Source organism: Thalassophryne amazonica, chromosome 5 (assembly GCF_902500255.1).
Source record: "Thalassophryne amazonica chromosome 5, fThaAma1.1, whole genome shotgun sequence".
Taxonomy (NCBI): domain Eukaryota; kingdom Metazoa; phylum Chordata; class Actinopteri; order Batrachoidiformes; family Batrachoididae; genus Thalassophryne; species Thalassophryne amazonica.
In genome coordinates this window covers 70266980-70284685 of record NC_047107.1, presented here as the reverse complement: position 1 = coordinate 70284685, position 17706 = coordinate 70266980, and the positions used below count along the sequence as shown (strand labels likewise).

General features: G+C 40.6%; 1 protein-coding gene across 5 annotated transcripts in view; it reads left to right on the top strand.

The window, feature by feature from the left end:
- pde4d (phosphodiesterase 4D, cAMP-specific) overlaps positions 1-17706 on the top strand; it is a 769874-nt gene that overhangs the window by 745207 nt on the left and 6961 nt on the right. For all 5 annotated transcript variants that reach the window (XR_004560795.1, XM_034170507.1, XM_034170506.1 and 2 more), the window contains 3 exons: positions 9609-9763; positions 10707-10829; positions 10996-11178. Coding sequence is in view for 4 of the 5 variants with exons in the window: in XM_034170507.1 (XP_034026398.1) it covers positions 9609-9763; positions 10707-10829; positions 10996-11178 (461 nt within the window). In the remaining variant the exon portion in view is untranslated. The remainder of the gene's footprint in view (positions 1-9608; positions 9764-10706; positions 10830-10995; positions 11179-17706) is intronic.

The window sequence follows — 17706 nt, the reverse complement described above, 5'->3', positions numbered from 1 at the left end:
GGTTGTATATAGGTTGTATATGTTGATCCCCAGATTTCTACACAGTAAGTTAAATATGGGACAATCAATGAATTGTACAGTGTTAATAAACCATAACTATTTAATGAATATTTTACTTTATGCAAAACAGCAATGGCTTTCGCTATTTTTCCTTTTATGTAATTTATGTGTGACTTCCATGTAAGATCTTCATCAATCATGACTCCTAAAAATTTCATTTCTTTTACCCTTTGTATATCCATTCCATCTATTTGTAATGACACATTATTCTTTTTCGCTCTATCATTAAACAATATGAAATTTGTCTTATTAATATTTAGTGACAATCTGTTTATATCAAACCAATGTTTAACTTTTTCCAACTCTGTATTTATCACTTGTGCTACTTCCTGTATATCTGATCCAGAGTAAAACAGCGTTGTATCATCAGCAAATAAAATGCTGCTAAGCACATTGGATACATTCACAAAATCATTGATATACAAAATAAACAGTTTGGGTCCAAGTACCGATCCTTGTGGTACTCCATAAATAATGTTACACAATTCTGATTTGGTATTATTTATCTGAACAAACTGTTTTCTATTTTCTAAGTAGCTTTTTACCCACTGATATGCAACACCTCTTATTCCATATTGTTGTAACTTGTGGAGCAATCTTGAGTGGTCTATAACATCAAAAGCCTTTTTCAGGTCAATAAAAATACTTACAAAATAATCCTTATTATCTATTGTTGTTGATATTTTCTCTATTAGTTCCATAATTGCCATAGCTGTTGAATGTTTTGTTCTGAATCCATACTGAGCATTATTTAAAATATGATGTTTCTCAATAAATTTATCCAATCTTGTTACAAAAACTTTTTCCATAATTTTAGAAAACTGTGGAAGCAATGATACTGGCCTGTAATTAGAAAAATTATGTTTGTCTCCATTTTTATATAATGGGACTACCTTAGCAATTTTCATTTCATCTGGAAAAACCCCAGTTGACAGAGACAGATTACAAATATAAGTAAATGGTTCAATAACAATTTCTATTATACTTTTTACAGTCATCATGTCTAAATCTTCATGGTCAGTTGATCTTTTGCTTACACAGTTTTTTACAATATTTCTTATTTCATCTTTTTCCACATTGTCCAGGAAAATACTATTGACCGTATTTACCAATGTACATAATTTATCTTCTATTATTGGTTTATTTCCCACCAGACTTGACCCTACATTTGAAAAATAATCATTAAACCCATTTGCAACTTCTTTTATATCATGTATCTCTTTATTTTCCTTAACAAAGTAATTTGGAATAGTTTCTTTCATTCCATCACTATCAATCACACTTTTTACAATTCCCCATGTTACCCTCATATTATCTTTACTCTTATTTAGTTTTTCACTGTAATAATCTTTTTTTTGTTTCCTAATTATTGTTAATAGTTTATTTTTATATTTTTTGTATTTATGTTCTGATTCCTTTGTTTGCAATTTTAAAAAGCACCTGTATAAATAGTTTTTCTTTGCACAAACATTTTTTATTCCCTTTGTCAGCCATGGTTTATTTACTCTTTTCTTACTAATTTCAATTAATTTACAATTTTTATTGTATGATTTCATCAATATTTTCATAAATGAGTTGTATGCCACATTAACATCACTGACATAAACTTCTTCCCAGTTTTGATTTTTAAGGTCATATTTTAATGCCTCTAAGGCTTTTACTGACTTATCTCTTTTAAAGTTTATATCAGTTTTTCACATGAGCTCGGGCCCAGAGAAGGCAGCGGCATTTCTGGATGTTATTGATGTATGGCTTTCGCTTTGCATAGTAGAGTTTTAACTTGCACTTGTAGATGTAGTGACGAACTGTGTTAATTGACAATGGTTTCCTGAAGTGTTCCTGAGCCCACACGGTAAGATCCTTTACACAATGATGTTGGTTTTTAATGCAGTGCCGTCTGAGGGATCAAAGGTCACGGGCATTCAATGTTGGTTTTCGGCCTTGCCGCTTACATGTAGAAAGTTCTCCAGATTCTTTGAATCTTCTGATTATATTATGGACTGTAGATGATGGAATCCCTAAATTCCTTGCTATTGAATGTTGTGAAACATTGTTCTTAAACTGTTGGAATATTTTTTCACGCAATTGTTCAGAAAGTGGTGATCCTCACCCCATCTTTGCTTGTGAACGGCTGAGCCTTTTGGGGATGTTCCTTTTATACCCAATCATGGCATTTACAATTCATGTCCTCAGTTCCCAAACGCTTACTGAGTGTTGTTATAAGGAAAAGTGATGTAACACAGTGGTTAACATACCACTGTCCCAGCTTTTTTAAAACGTGTTGCAGGCATCCATTTCGAAATGAGCAAATATTTGCACAAAATCAATAAAGTTTATCAGTTTGAACATTTAATATCTTGTCTTTGTGGTGTATTCAATTGAATATCGGTTGAAGAGGATTTGCAAATCATTGTGTTCTGTTTTTATTTACATCTCACACAATGTCCCAACTTCATCGGAATTGGGGTTGTATATTAGCTAAATGAAAAGGTCAGAAATATGACCCCTTTATATACCGTGGTAATTTTTTTTGTTTGTTTGTTTTTTAGTAATTCAGTAATGCTAAAGGAATTTTTAAAAATCAAAAAGCAAATTATATAGATTGTACTGCTTTATATTAAAGAAAGTAGTGTACAATGAGAGCTGTTCAGAATAAGAAAAACGGTCCAGTGCTCATTTTTACAAAGACAACAAAGATTCTTGCACAGCTGCAGACGTTGGCAACAGTGATTCCTTGCTATGTATTTGACCTGTCTTACTCATCAGAATCAGAATCAGTATTGCCTTTATTGTCATTGTAATTTGCATTACAAGATTTGAGTGCAACTCCAAAAAGGTGCTTTCCGTGGTGCGAGTAATTTTTAGCCAAATAAAAGATCTTGAAATTTAACAGTAAATTATTCAGAGTATATGTACAACTAATGTAAACATAAGGTAAAATAAAATAAAATAAAATGAAATGTGGACTAAGTAATGTAAAATGAGAATTATATACAACTGTGGAATCATATTGCACGGGAATATTGCACATAGTTTACAGATATTGGACAAGAAACTTGAAGGTACGGATTAGAGTGATTTATTTTTGTTCAGAGCAGTGATCGCTGTGTTTGGCACAACTGTTCTTTCATTTTTGTAATTTTGAGAAAAACACAGAAAATATAGCTCATATCCTGCCTTAAACAGCCATTAGAAAAAAAGCTGTTACCTTATAATAATAGCAACGATGCTATGCAGCATCACACAGCCTCACACACAAAATGCATTGTGCATTTCAAAGGCCCAGATGGGGAATCCCTGCAGTAAAGCCACTATGAGTCATCCTAGTTAGGAGCCACCTCACTGATCCTCTGTCAGTAACAGAGCAGGATCCCTTTCCTGCTCTCTGCTGTTTTGCTCCACTGTGGGCAAGACTAATGCATCTTAATGGAAAATCTAAATACAGAGGGAGGACCTTCAGATGACCCACAGTGGGGAAACCTTTCAGTGGAAAAAACATGCAGGCGATTTCTTTTCTAAGAAAGCACATGTGTAACCACAGCACTTATTACATTTGGACAAGTGCCTGTAATCACCATTTAGCTGTAAAAATGAAACCAAAGAGGTTATATCATCACGAATGTTTATTTTTCAGGGCCCCTTCACACATAGTGCGAAGTTCGGACAAAGTGCACAGTTAGTGCGCATGATGCAGGAATCATGTGCAAACCGTGTAATGTTGTCCCTGCCGCCAACGCCTCGTACACCTGTTGCTACAACTATTTGCGCACAGAAGCGCCTGAAAGACAAAGTGTGTGCTGTGCGAACCCATCGCACCCTCTCGCGGCAAGTGCCAGCCAAATTCCAGGTGACGCACACGAACATCTAACACCGCTTGCATGGCACTTAGAAAATGTGTGCCAGTCGCACTCTTGGCACAGTAACTGACTGCAGACAATCACTTTCGTACTGCTGTGAAATTTGCGTAAGGGCCCTGTCCCACTGGCGTTTAGGAGGATTTGCGTATGGATTGCGCACAAAATTGGCTCATATTCGCTTAACATCCACAATATGCGTGAAACATGCTTGTATGAGTCGTCCGACACCCGCACACGTCCACAATTATCTGCAGAGGCACGTTTTTCCGTTTCCAGGATTTTTGAGCTGCACAAAATTTTGGCTGTGGATGACATCCGCCTTACATACTTCATACATACTCAATACATACACAATACATACTCAATCTATGCGCTGTATATTCGCCGTCATCTGCTGATATCCGCAACTGACGGGGATTTGCGGCTTGGCAGTGGACTGGGACAGTGTGTAAACAGGATATTTTGCCTGCCCATCATGTCCACATCACGAACTAACATAAGTTGTAGCGACTGCATACAGATTGGCCACGAATAAAGCATTTTTATTACGTCTGCTTTGCATCTGATTTGCGGAGGATGCAAATCAGATGCGCTGTGTTCACAGCTGGACGCCGTTCTTTGTTCTACCGGCTGCCACGTGCTCTGTGCTGGACGCTGCCTATATAAAATAATTATTTTGTGGCGGATTAATCATTTTATTCTGTATATTGCCTGTTGAAAACAGATCTAATCACCTCCTGAATCACAGAGGAAGCTGCAGCTAGAGCCATTCGTGCGCGCGTGCATGGCTCCAGCTGCAGAAAGCATTTTGAATTGTCTCAAAAGGTAATTATTTGACTTGTTTACATTGTCAAGGCTTGATAAAACAGTGGCATGTTTTTTCCTTCTTGTCTGCAGCTGTTACAGTATTTATTCCTATGTTTATAACAGATTTAACTTCTTGTTATAATCGTTGAGACGAGCTGCGCTCTGGTGCGATCCGCTGACGTCACCACTTGCCCTGTTCACTGCTTCTTTACTCCAATCAATTTGTCCAAGTCCAGCTATTGCTCCATCATATATTTGCTATATATTATTAATGTATCCGTAATTCATACTGGGGCATTTGTCATTTTTGTCCATTTTTATGTTGCGGACGACAACGAATGCCTGTAATTTGTGTATTCAATTCATGCGCAATTAATCCTCTCCCCAGTGGGACAGGGCCCTAAGTTCCCCACGAGTCTGCCTTTGCAAACACACACACTGACACATGGGTGTGTGCGCTCCACTTACGGGAGGTGTGGCATCCAACAGAAGCAGCTGTGGTGATCTGTCATTCTGGACATTCCAGCTACACAACACCTGCTGTGTTTGGACAGTCATGGACCAACAAGTGTCCACTGTGAGGCGCATATGTCTGATTGCTGTATTTACGTGGACATAAATAAAAACTTATATCGCCGTAGTTTCAACAAGCTGCAGCAAGCGAACGCGTGCATGGAGCGGACACTGACAGCCCCCCAGGTTGAAACGGACCGTCAGATCAGAACACATAGCAGGCGATCTGACCGTCACGTCACCCACGTGAGCTCTGTTCCACATGATGCGGTGTATGTGCTGTGGTGCGCCGTCCACAAGACACGCATGTCGGGCAGAACATGCACGTGGCTGAGTGGCCGCACCTGACCAGTAGATGTGGACATCAGAGTACACTGCTTCTCATTCATGTCATTTCATGACTGTATGTCTATGACCATGGGTCATCACCAGAGGAAAAGATGGATCATATTTGTATTGCCTGCTTGATAAATGCGGTGTTTTTATATGGTGTGGGATTTAAAATTTTTTTTGTAATACTTCCATGTCCTTCCTGATATGAGGCAGCATCCCACACCTTTCAAAGAACAGCTCTGTAGCTCAGTGGTAAAGTCTCTGACTGGGAATCAGAGGATTTGAAAGGTGCATCCCAGCATGATGTGGGCCCACAGGTAGCGGCTGGTTTTTATTTTTTTTTATTCCACATAAGCGGCGTGATGTGGTTCCAAACATACCAGCTGGTTTTTACTTCTTCCACATAGGCGGCACCATGTGGTGCACCTGGCACTGTTCCTGCTCGATGAACACCTGCACGTGCACAAACTCTCACACTGGATTTGTGCACGCCTGCTCGTCAGTGCAATGTTTCGTGCGCTAAGTTTGAACTGTTTCGCGCTGTTTCGCCGTTTTCATCCAAATGTCGTCCAAACTTCGCACTATGCATGAAGGGGCCATCAGCAGGAGACTCAGAAATACATTAGATGATGGATCCAAGATCATTTAACACTCATAGGCCCAGAGAGCAGACTTTACTCTGCAGTGAAAATCCCCCCAAAGTTTAGCATGCCACAAACCTCCTCCCTTTGTTATATAAATGAGCCTATTCAATGAGCTGAGTACCTGCCAGCACTGAACGCTCCCACTTTATATAGCGCTTTCCCATCTGCATCAGACTAGAGTATCTCGGCAATAGTTTTACATCCTCATTGAAGACAACTTTGGATGCTGTAGCTCCTCTGAAAAAGAGAGCTTTAAATCAGAAGTGCCTGACTCCGTGGTATAACTCACAAACTCGTAGCTTAAAGCAGATAACCCGTAAGTTGGAGAGGAAATGGCGTCTCACTAATTTAGAAGATCTTCACTTAGCCTGGAAAAAGAATCTGTTGCTCTATAAAAAAGCCCTCCGTAAAGCTAGGACATCTTTCTACTCATCACTAATTGAAGAAAATAAGAACAACCCCAGGTTTCTTTTCAGCACTGTAGCCAGGCTGACAAAGAGTCAGAGCTCTATTGAGCTGAGTATTCCATTAACTTTAACTAGTAATGACTTCATGACTTTCTTTGCTAACAAAATTTTAACTATTAGAGAAAAAATTACTCATAACCATCCCAAAGACGTATCGTTATCTTTGGCTGCTTTCAGTGATGCCTGTATTTGGTTAGACTCTTTCTCTCCGATTGTTCTGTCTGAGTTATTTTCATTAGTTACTTCATCCAAACCATCAACATGTTTATTAGACCCCATTCCTACCAGGCTGCTCAAGGAAGCCCTACCATTATTTAATGCTTCGATCTTAAATATGATCAATCTATCTTTGTTAGTTGGCTATGTACCACAGGCTTTTAAGGTGGCAGTAATTAAACCATTACTTAAAAAGCCATCACTTGACCCAGCTATCTTAGCTAATTATAGGCCAATCTCCAACCTTCCTTTTCTCTCAAAAATTCTTGAAAGGGTAGTTGTAAAACAGCTAACTGATCATCTGCAGAGGAATGGTCTATTTGAAGAGTTTCAGTCAGGTTTTAGAATTCATCATAGTACAGAAACAGCATTAGTGAAGGTTACAAATGATCTTCTTATGGCCTCGGACAGTGGACTCATCTCTGTGCTTGTTCTGTTAGACCTCAGTGCTGCTTTTGATACTGTTGACCATAAAATTTTATTACAGAGATTAGAGCATGCCATAGGTATTAAAGGCACTGCGCTGCGGTGGTTTGAATCATATTTGTCTAATAGATTACAATTTGTTCATGTAAATGGGGAATCTTCTTCACAGACTAAAGTTAATTATGGAGTTCCACAAGGTTCTGTGCTAGGACCAATTTTATTCACTTTATACATGCTTCCCTTAGGCAGTATTATTAGACGGTATTGCTTAAATTTTCATTGTTACGCAGATGATACCCAGCTTTATCTATCCATGAAGCCAGAGGACACACACCAATTAGCTAAACTGCAGGATTGTCTTACAGACATAAAGACATGGATGACCTCTAATTTCCTGCTTTTAAACTCAGATAAAACTGAAGTTATTGTACTTGGCCCCACAAATCTTAGAAACATGGTGTCTAACCAGATCCTTACTCTGGATGGCATTACCCTGAGCTCTAGTAATACTGTGAGAAATCTTGGAGTCATTTTTGATCAGGATATGTCATTCAAAGCGCATATTAAACAAATATGTAGGACTGCTTTTTTGCATTTACGCAATATCTCTAAAATCAGAAAGGTCTTGTCTCAGAGTGATGCTGAAAAACTAATTCATGCATTTATTTCCTCTAGGCTGGACTATTGTAATTCATTATTATCAGGTTGTCCTAAAAGTTCCCTAAAAAGTCTTCAGTTAATTCAAAATGCTGCAGCTAGAGTACTGACGGGGACTAGAAGGAGAGAGCATATCTCACCCATATTGGCCTCTCTTCATTGGCTTCCTGTTAATTCTAGAATAGAATTTAAAATTCTTCTTCTTACTTATAAGGTTTTGAATAATCAGGTCCCATCTTATCTTAGGGACCTCGTAGTACCATATCACCCCAATAGAGCGCTTCGCTCTCAGACTGCAGGCTTACTTGTAGTTCCTAGGGTTTGGAAGAGTAGAATGGGAGGCAGAGCCTTCAGCTTTCAGGCTCCTCTCCTCTGGAACCAGCTCCCAATTCAGATCAGGGAGACAGACACCCTCTCTACTTTTAAGATTAGGCTTAAAACTTTCCTTTTTGCTAAAGCTTATAGTTAGGGCTGGATCAGGTGACCCTGAACCATCCCTTAGTTATGCTGCTATAGACGTAGACTGCTGGGGGGTTCCCATGATGCATTGTTTCTTTCTCTTTTTGCTCTGTATGCACCACTCTGCATTTAATCATTAGTGATCGATCTCTGCTCCCCTCCACAGCATGTCTTTTTCCTGGTTCTCTCCCTCAGCCCCAACCAGTCCCAGCAGAAGACTGCCCCTCCCTGAGCCTGGTTCTGCTGGAGGTTTCTTCCTGTTAAAAGGGAGTTTTTCCTTCCCACTGTAGCCAAGTGCTTGCTCACAGGGGGTCGTTTTGACCGTTGGGGTTTTACATAATTATTGTATGGCCTGCCTTACAATATAAAGTGCCTTGGGGCAACTGTTTGTTGTGATTTGGCGCTATATAAAAAAATTGATTGATTGATTGATTGATCAGACACTCAAAGCGCTTTACAATAATGCCTCACATTCACCCCAGTGTCAGGGTGCTGCCTTACAAGGTGCTCACTACACACTGAGAGCAACTAGGGGATAAAAGACCTTGCCCAAGGGCCCTTAGTGATTTTCTGGTCAGGCTGGGATTTGAACCATCCCCTAAAAGTGATTACAGGACCACAATGGCAGGAGTAGGTCGGACCGTAAGGGCTACAAATGGTTTGACCACAGGAATGCAATTCAGTACTTTACAGATGATGGACTGGCATCCTGTTCAGGGGAGTACATGTCACGCTATGGTACTCAGGAATAAGCACCGGCACAATGGGCCTCATCTGTTTCAGGGGCAGCGCGGTGGCTTAGTGGTTAGTACTGTTGCCTCAGTGTGAGAAGCTCCCGGGTTCAAATCCGACATGGTCCTTTCTGTGTGGAGTTTACGTGTTCTCACTGTGTTTGTGTGGGTTCCCTCCTGGTGCTGTGGCTTCCTCCCACTTCCCCATTGTCCTTGGAAATTGGAAAGTGTGAATGAGTTTATCTATCTCTATGTATTGGCCCTGAAATAGATGGGTAGTCTGTCTAGAATGCACCCTGCCTCTCTCGCCTAGAGGCTGCTGGGATAGCATCCAGCCCCCCCAGACTTTTAACAGGATTAATCAGGTTCATAAAGTGAATGACTAATGGAAAGTTCTTCACACAGATCCACCCATGAAAAAGTTTGTCTTCTTTGCAGATTCTGAGCTCGCGCTGATGTACAATGACTCGTCTGTGCTGGAGAACCACCATCTGGCTGTCGGTTTCAAGCTCCTACAAGAGGAGAACTGTGACATCTTCCAAAACCTGACCAAAAAACAGCGACAATCACTGCGAAAGATGGTCATTGACATTGTAAGTGCATACAATTACCAATATTATTGCATTAAAAAAATCACCACAGACATTTTTACAATAACAATAATAACAAGTAAGTTGCCCCTAAGGGCAAGTAACACAGCTATAAGTTGATATATTGTCTCTCAGCCCTTAACCCATAAATAATAATAATAATAATAATAATAATAATAATAATAATAATAATAATAATAATAATAATAATTTGTATGTTATATATTTAAGCAAATGTTCTAAAGTGCTGGTTAACATAAGAAATTAAAGCTGTACAGTACTGAAAGAAGTTAAGAATGACATAATACAAACAACAATGTCACTGAGGTATAATGACAGTGACACACTCAAGACCCAAAACACTTACTAAATTAGTCCAAAGTCCAGTTAGTCTGAGTTAAGGTGTTATTTAAGAGCTATTACTGATTTATCCAACCAAAGATCATCAAGCAGCTCTTTTCACCACTAGGAGCAGTGGGCAGCCACAGTCCGGCGCCCGGGGACCAACTCCAGATGTAGAGATGCTGCCTTGGTCAGGGACAGAGAAAGCAGCAGACCCTAAATAAACATGTTCACTATGGGAGGAAACTGGAGTGCCCGAAAGAAAGCCACACAGACACACAGAACATACAAACGCCACACAGAAAGGGCGGGAAGCAATCCCACAACCTTCTTGCTGTGAGGCATCAGTGCTAACCACTAATCTTCCGCACCTGTTGTTTGCAAATTTGCTGCTTGAGCAATAAGTAATTTCCTACGTGAGGATCACAGAGAGTACATGGAGCTACGCATTGAAAAGTCTTAAAAGAACATAACAAAATTTTAAAATCAAGCCTGAAGTGAAGAAGCAAAAATCAGTGTCATATGTTACTGTCTTGTGGATGCTTTGTACATGTTGAGAAACAGAATATTGACATTTTCTTTTTGGGGTGTCACAACACAAAAGGTTTTAGCGACCGATATGTCAAAGCACATGAATCTACTGGCTGATCTGAAAACCATGGTGGAAACCAAGAAGGTGACCAGCTCTGGTGTTCTGCTGCTGGACAACTACTCTGACAGGATACAGGTCAGCCCAACACCACACGTTACAAGAAAACTAACTCACAAGGTTGGAATTTTTGTGCATTAGAGCTTTGCACATATGTTGGTTCAACACAAAAAAAAATCTTATAAAGTGGTGCTACAATTATGATAGGTGTCACATTTTAAACCTTGTATTTCGTTTGGCTCAGGTTCTTCAGAATATGGTGCATTGTGCAGACTTGAGCAACCCAACGAAGCCTCTCCAGCTGTACCGGCAGTGGACCGACCGGATCATGGAGGAGTTCTTTAGCCAGGGTGACCGTGAGAGGGAGCGGGGCATGGAGATCAGCCCGATGTGTGACAAACACAACGCATCAGTAGAAAAGAACCAGGTAACACACGTTTGTGCATATACAGGGTGGGCCAATAAAATGTTACCACTTTTTGATCGTACACAAGTTTTTGAAATGAGAACTTATTCAAAAAATTTATTTACAGACTTGTAACAAAAGCATCAAATTAACATTTGATACCAAAGGTTTCCCACTTTGTCTCTTGTTTTCCGCACAGTTCAATAATTGATGACATGTTCAATCCACGCTTCTCTTCTTTGGAAGTTTGTGATGACATTGCCACACATCTCAAGAGGGATTCTCCAAATTTATTTTTCATCCCTCTAAATCCTGTATGGAGGAGGGCCTTCTTTCACTAAAACATCAGATCTGGGCTTGCATCTCAGATGTACCTTCTGCCAAATTGTAGGTGAACTTTCAGGTCTTTTTAATAAAATCCTCCTCTGCTCCACTTCATCATGAAGCTGTATAACTGGGGATATAAAATCCAAAACCTGCACTGTGCACAATTTCTCCAATCACAGACACAGAAGCCTATAACTTCTTCTGGGTTGTCTAGGTGTCTTGGTGGCTTTCCTCACTCTTGTCCTTTTTGGACAGTCACTCAGTTTTTGAGAACTGTCTAGTCCACACAGATTTACCATAGAATGCCATACTGTTTGTATTTCTTTATAACTGATGTAAATAAAGTTCAAGACATATTCAGTGACTTGGAAATGTTCATGTATCCGTCCCCTGACTTGTCTGAAGAAAACTGGCAATAAAACTGATGATTTACAGTATTATACCAAAGGGGCCCGTTACTTATGCAACCCATCATCTTGGCTTTTATATTTTTAATTAATTTATGTCAGGTTGAGGAGATTTACTTTCAGTTTCAGTTTAAGGAAGATAATTTTAGAAATTTTTATATTGAGAAGCCTTGTTTACTTTTTGTATTTGAAATGTTATAAACAAATTAAAATGTGTGAAATACCAAGGGGCTGAATACTTTTGCAAGCCACTGTGTATATATATATATATATATATATATATATATATATATATATATATATATATATATATATATATATATATATATATATACAGTGAGGAAAATAAGTATTTGAACACCCTGAGGTTTTGCAAGTTCTCCCACTTAGAAATCATGGAGGGGTCTAAAATTTTCATCTTAGGTGCATGTCCACTGTGAGAGACATAATCCAAAAAAAAATCCGGAAATCACAATGTATGATTTTTTAATAATTTATTTGTATGTTACTGCTGCAAATAGGTATTTGAACACCTACCAACCAGCAAGAATTCTGGCTCTCACAGACCTGTTAATTTTTCTTTAAGAAACCCTCTTATTCTGCACTCTTTACCTGTATTAATTGCACCTGTTTGAACTTGTTACCTGTATAAAAGACACCTGTTCACACACTCAATCAATCACGCTCCAACCTGTCCACCATAGCCAAGACCAAAGAGCTGTCTAAGGACACCAGAGACAAAACTGTCGACCTGCACAAGGCTGGGATGGACTACAGGACAACAGGCAAGCAGCTTGGTAGAAGACAACAACTGTTATGATTATTTATTAGAAAGTGGAAGAAACACAAGATGACTGTCAATCTCCCTCGGTCTGGGATTCCATGCAAGATCTCACTTTGTGGGGTAAGGATGATTCTGAGAAAGCTCAGAACTACACAGGAGGACCTGGTCAATGACCTGAAGAGAGCTGGGACCACAGTCACAAAGATTACATTAGTAACACATGATGCTGTCATGGATTAAAATCCTGCAGGGCAGCAAGGTCCCCCTGCTCAAGCCAGCACATGTCCAGGCCCGTTTGAAGTTCACCAGTGACCATCTGGATGATCCAGAGGAGGCATGGGAAAAGGTCATGTGGTCAGATGAAACCAGAACAGAGCCTTTTGGAATCAGCTCCACTTACCATGTTTAGAGGATGAGAACAACCCCAAGAAAACCATCCCAACCGTGAAGCATGGGGGTGGAAAATCATACTCGGGGGTGCTCTTCTGCAAAGGGGACAGGACGACTGCACCGTATTGAAGGGAGGATGGATGGGGTCATGTATTGCGAGATTTTGGCAAACAACCTCCTTCCCTCAGTAAGAGCATTGAAGATGGGTCATGGCTGGGTTTTCCAGCATGATAATGACCCCAAACACACAGCCAGGGCAACTAAGGAGGGGCTCCATAAGAAGCATTTCAAGGTCCTGGAGTGGCCTGGCCAGTCTCCAGACCTGAACTCAATAGAAAATCTTTGGAGGGAGCTGAAACTCCAAACCTGAAAGATTTGGAGAAGATCTGTATGGAGGAGTGGACAAAAATCCCTGCTGCAGTGTGCAAACCTGGTGAAAAATTACAGGAAACGTTTGACCTCTGTAATTGCAAACAAAGGCTACTGTACCAAATATTAACATTGATTTTCACAGGTGTTCAAATACACTCAACAAAAATATAAACGCAACACTTTTGGTTTTGCTCCCATTTTGTATGAGATGAACTCAAAGATCTAAAACTTTTTCCACATACACAATATCACCATTTCCCTCAAATATTGTTCACAAACCAGTCTAAATCTGTGATAGTGAGCACTTCTCCTTTGCTGAGATAATCCATCCCACCTCACAGGTGTGCCATATCAAGATGCTGATTAGACACCATGATTAGTGCACAGGTGTGCCTTAGACTGTCCACAATAAAAGGCCACTCTGAAAGGTGCAGTTTTGTTTTATTGGGGGGGATATCAGTCAGTATCTGGTGTGACCACCATTTGCCTCATGCAGTGCAACACATCTCCTTCGCATAGAGTTGATCAGGTTGTCAATTGTGGCCTGTGGAATGTTGGTCCACTCCTCTTCAATGGCTGTGCGAAGTTGCTGGATATTGGCAGGAACTGGTACATGCTGTCATATATGCCGGTCCAGAGCATCCCAAACATGCTCAATGGGTGACATGTCCGGTGAGTATGCCGGCCATGCAAGAACTGGGACATTTTCAGCTTCCAAGAATTGTGTACAGATCCTTGCAACATGGGGCCGTGCGTTATCCTGCTGCATCATGAGGTGATGTTCTTGGATGTGGCACAACAATGGGCCTCAGGATCTCGTCACGGTATCTCTGTGCATTCAAAATGCCATCAATAAAATGCACCTGTGTTCTTTGTCCATAACAGACGCCTGCCCATACCATAACCCCACCGCCACCGTGGGCCACTCGATCCACAACATTGACATCAGAATACTGCTCACCCACACGACGCCACACACGCTGTCTGCCATCTGCCCTGAACACTGTGAACCGGGATTCATCCATGAAGAGAACACCTCTCCAACGTGCCAAACGCCAGCGAATGTGAGCATTTGTCCACTAAAGTCGGTTAGGACGACGAACTGGAGTCAGGTCGAGACCCCGATGAGGACGACGAGCATGCAGATGAGCTTCCCTAAGACGGTTTCTGACAGTTTGTGCAGAAGTTCTTTGGTTATGCAAACCGATTGTTTCAGCAGCTGTCCGAGTGGCTGGTCTCAGACGATCTTGGAGGTGAACATGCTGGATGTGGAGGTCCTGGGCTGGTGTGGTTACACGTGGTCTGCAGTTGTGAGGCTGGTTGGATGTACTGCCAAATTCTCTGAAACGCCTTTGGAGACGGCTTATGGTAGAGAAATGAACATTCAATATACGAGCAACAGCTCTGGTTGACATTCCTGCTGTCAGCATGCCAATTGCACGCTCCCTCAAATCTTGCGACATCTGTGGCATTGTGCTGTGTGATAAAACTGCATCTTTCAGAGTGGCCTTTTATTGTGGGCAGTCTAAGGCACACCTGTGCACTAATCATGGTGTCTAATCAGCATCTTGATATGGCACACCTGTGAGGTGAGATGGATTATCTCAGCAAAGGAGAAGTGCTCAATATCACAGATTTAGACTGGTTTGTTAACAATATTTGAGGGAAATGGTGATAATTGTGTATATGGAAAAAGTTTTAGATCTTTGAGTTCATCTCATACAAAATGGGAGCAAAACCAAAAGTGTTGCATTTATATTTTTGTTGAGTGTTCTTATTTGTAGCAGTAACATACAAATAAATTAGTAAAAAATCATACAGTGTAATCTCCGGATTTTTCTTTTTTTTTTTTTAATTATGTCTCTCACAGTGGACGTGCACTTAAGATGAAAATTTCAGACCCCTCCCTGATTTCTAAGTGGGAGAACTTGCAAAATCGCAGGGTGTTCAAATACTTATTTTCCTCACTGTATATATATAAGATAAGATAAGAAAAGCCTTTATTCATCCCCCAATGGGGGGAATTTCAGTGTCACATCGCAGCATAGAACAGTAGGAATAGACAGAATGGCATGCAATAAAACAAACAAGTATCTCTTAAAAAACAAGAACTAAAAAAGCACTGAGTGCCGTGTAAAGCCAAGGCTACCATTGTTCAGTTCAATGCTGCACTGCCGGGATGTTATACACTGTTGGGATGTAAAAGTGTAAAATTTTAGCATGAAATGTATGATAAGTTACTCTGATATTTACAATATGGTCAGGTTAAAATATAGTAGGTAAAGTGACTTGAGTTTGCACCATAAGTTAAATTATTGCACCTAATAAATACAGCAGGTAATAACATGATTATTGTCCTGGTTGCTATGGTTACCACAGTGCTAGCATTGTTCATTGTACAGTCTGACAGCAGCCAGGAGAAACGATCTGTGGAATCTCTCCCTCACACAGCGAGGGTGGATGAATCTGTCACTGAAACTGCTCTCCAGAGCAGACAGAACGTCCTGCAGGGGGTGACACTCCTGGTCCAGCATAGATTTAAGTTTAGCCAGAACCCTCCTGTCCCCCACCTCCTGCACAGAGTCCAGAGGACAGCCCAGGACAGAGCAGGATTTCCTGATGATCTTATCCAGTCTTTTCCTGTCCCGCTCTGTGATGCTGCTGCTCCAGCAGACCACACCGTACAGGATGGCTGAAGCCACCACAGAGTCATAGAAGGTCATAGAAGTCATATATACGAGAAATGGTGGACGAGCTGGGCATGTCACAACATGTGAGACTTCAACATGGTGGCACTTTTGTTCCACCATCACCTTCGTGCCGATGAATTTCGCTGCAACTCTTTTCATGGCAGAATCTTCTGTCACAGTGGAATGTGCCGAAAAATTGCTGATGTCCACCTCTTCCGCAATTTCTCGGATAGTCACACTACGGTCCCACATCACCACAGCGTTCACTTTGGAAATGATTCGGTCATTTCAGCGTGTTGATGGCCACCCGGAGCGCGGCGCTATCCACCGTTGTGCGGCCGTCTTTAAACCGGTTGTACCGCTCCTTAATCTGTGTGATGCCCATAGCATCGTTACCGAAAGCCGTCTGAATAATCCGAATGGTTTCCACCTGGCTGTCGCCCAGTTTCTGGCAAAATTTGATGCAGTCGCGCTGCTCCAGTCATTCCGCCATTTCCTTGCAAAGAAAAAACGACAAGAGACTCCACCCATCCTCACACAAAGGCTGCTTACAAGCAAATGACGCAACCGACAGGCGTGAAAAAAATCACGCATGCGCACGAAGGTTCACGGTTGGCTCATGCAAGCACACGTGAGTCAAATCCATCAGGTTTTTGAAAAAAATAAAAAGGTCGGATACTTTTCTAACAGAACTCGTATATATATATATATATAAATAAATCGCCAAAAAAATGTCCAAAAATTTAATTCTTACCTTGGTATATGGCGTCAAATACTATATGCTCAGATTTGCTCCTCCAACCTCCTATTTTATAAAAGTTTCTTGGGGAGGCACCTTCCGCAGCTTCCCCACATTGGTGGCAATCATGGCCCTTCAGCTCATTCCAGCTTTCTCCATCAGGCCCCTTTGGCACCCCTGAGATTTTTTTTTTTTTTTTTTTTTTACCTCTGGCAACGAAGTTGGGAGGAGGTTATGTTTTCACCCCTGTTTGTTTGTTTGTTTGTTTGTGAACAACCTGTAACCCACAATTTTTCATATATCAGTAAGAAATGTTTTTACTGAAGATTCATATCCTGATTGGCAAGGCATTATGTAGTATGGTATCCTTTATCGGCTGACAAAGTTTGATCTGGATCTGATCCAGATTACAGATTTTGTGGACTTTTGAATTTAACATTGAAAACCCCATTTAATATATATATTACATTATATCTTAATCAAACATGCCCCAATCACTCTCAAATTTGAAATTGAGGTGCAGACTGGCACTCACTATTGCCTGACAAAGTTTGATTTGGATCTGATCCAGAATGTGGATATTGTAGACATTTGAATTTAATATTGAAAAGCCCATTTGGTGTACACTTTGCATTATATCTCAATCAAAAATGCCTCAGTCACTCTCATTTTTCTAATATGGATTTACTCACACCATCAAAAATGCACGGAGGTTCCAATTTTATGCCTGTTTGTCTATCTTCCATTTATCAGATGGAAACCAAGTGCCAAAAAGCAATGACAAATTGTGCACAGCAGAAGCCGTCTGAATCATCCGAATGGTTTCCACCTGGCTGTCGC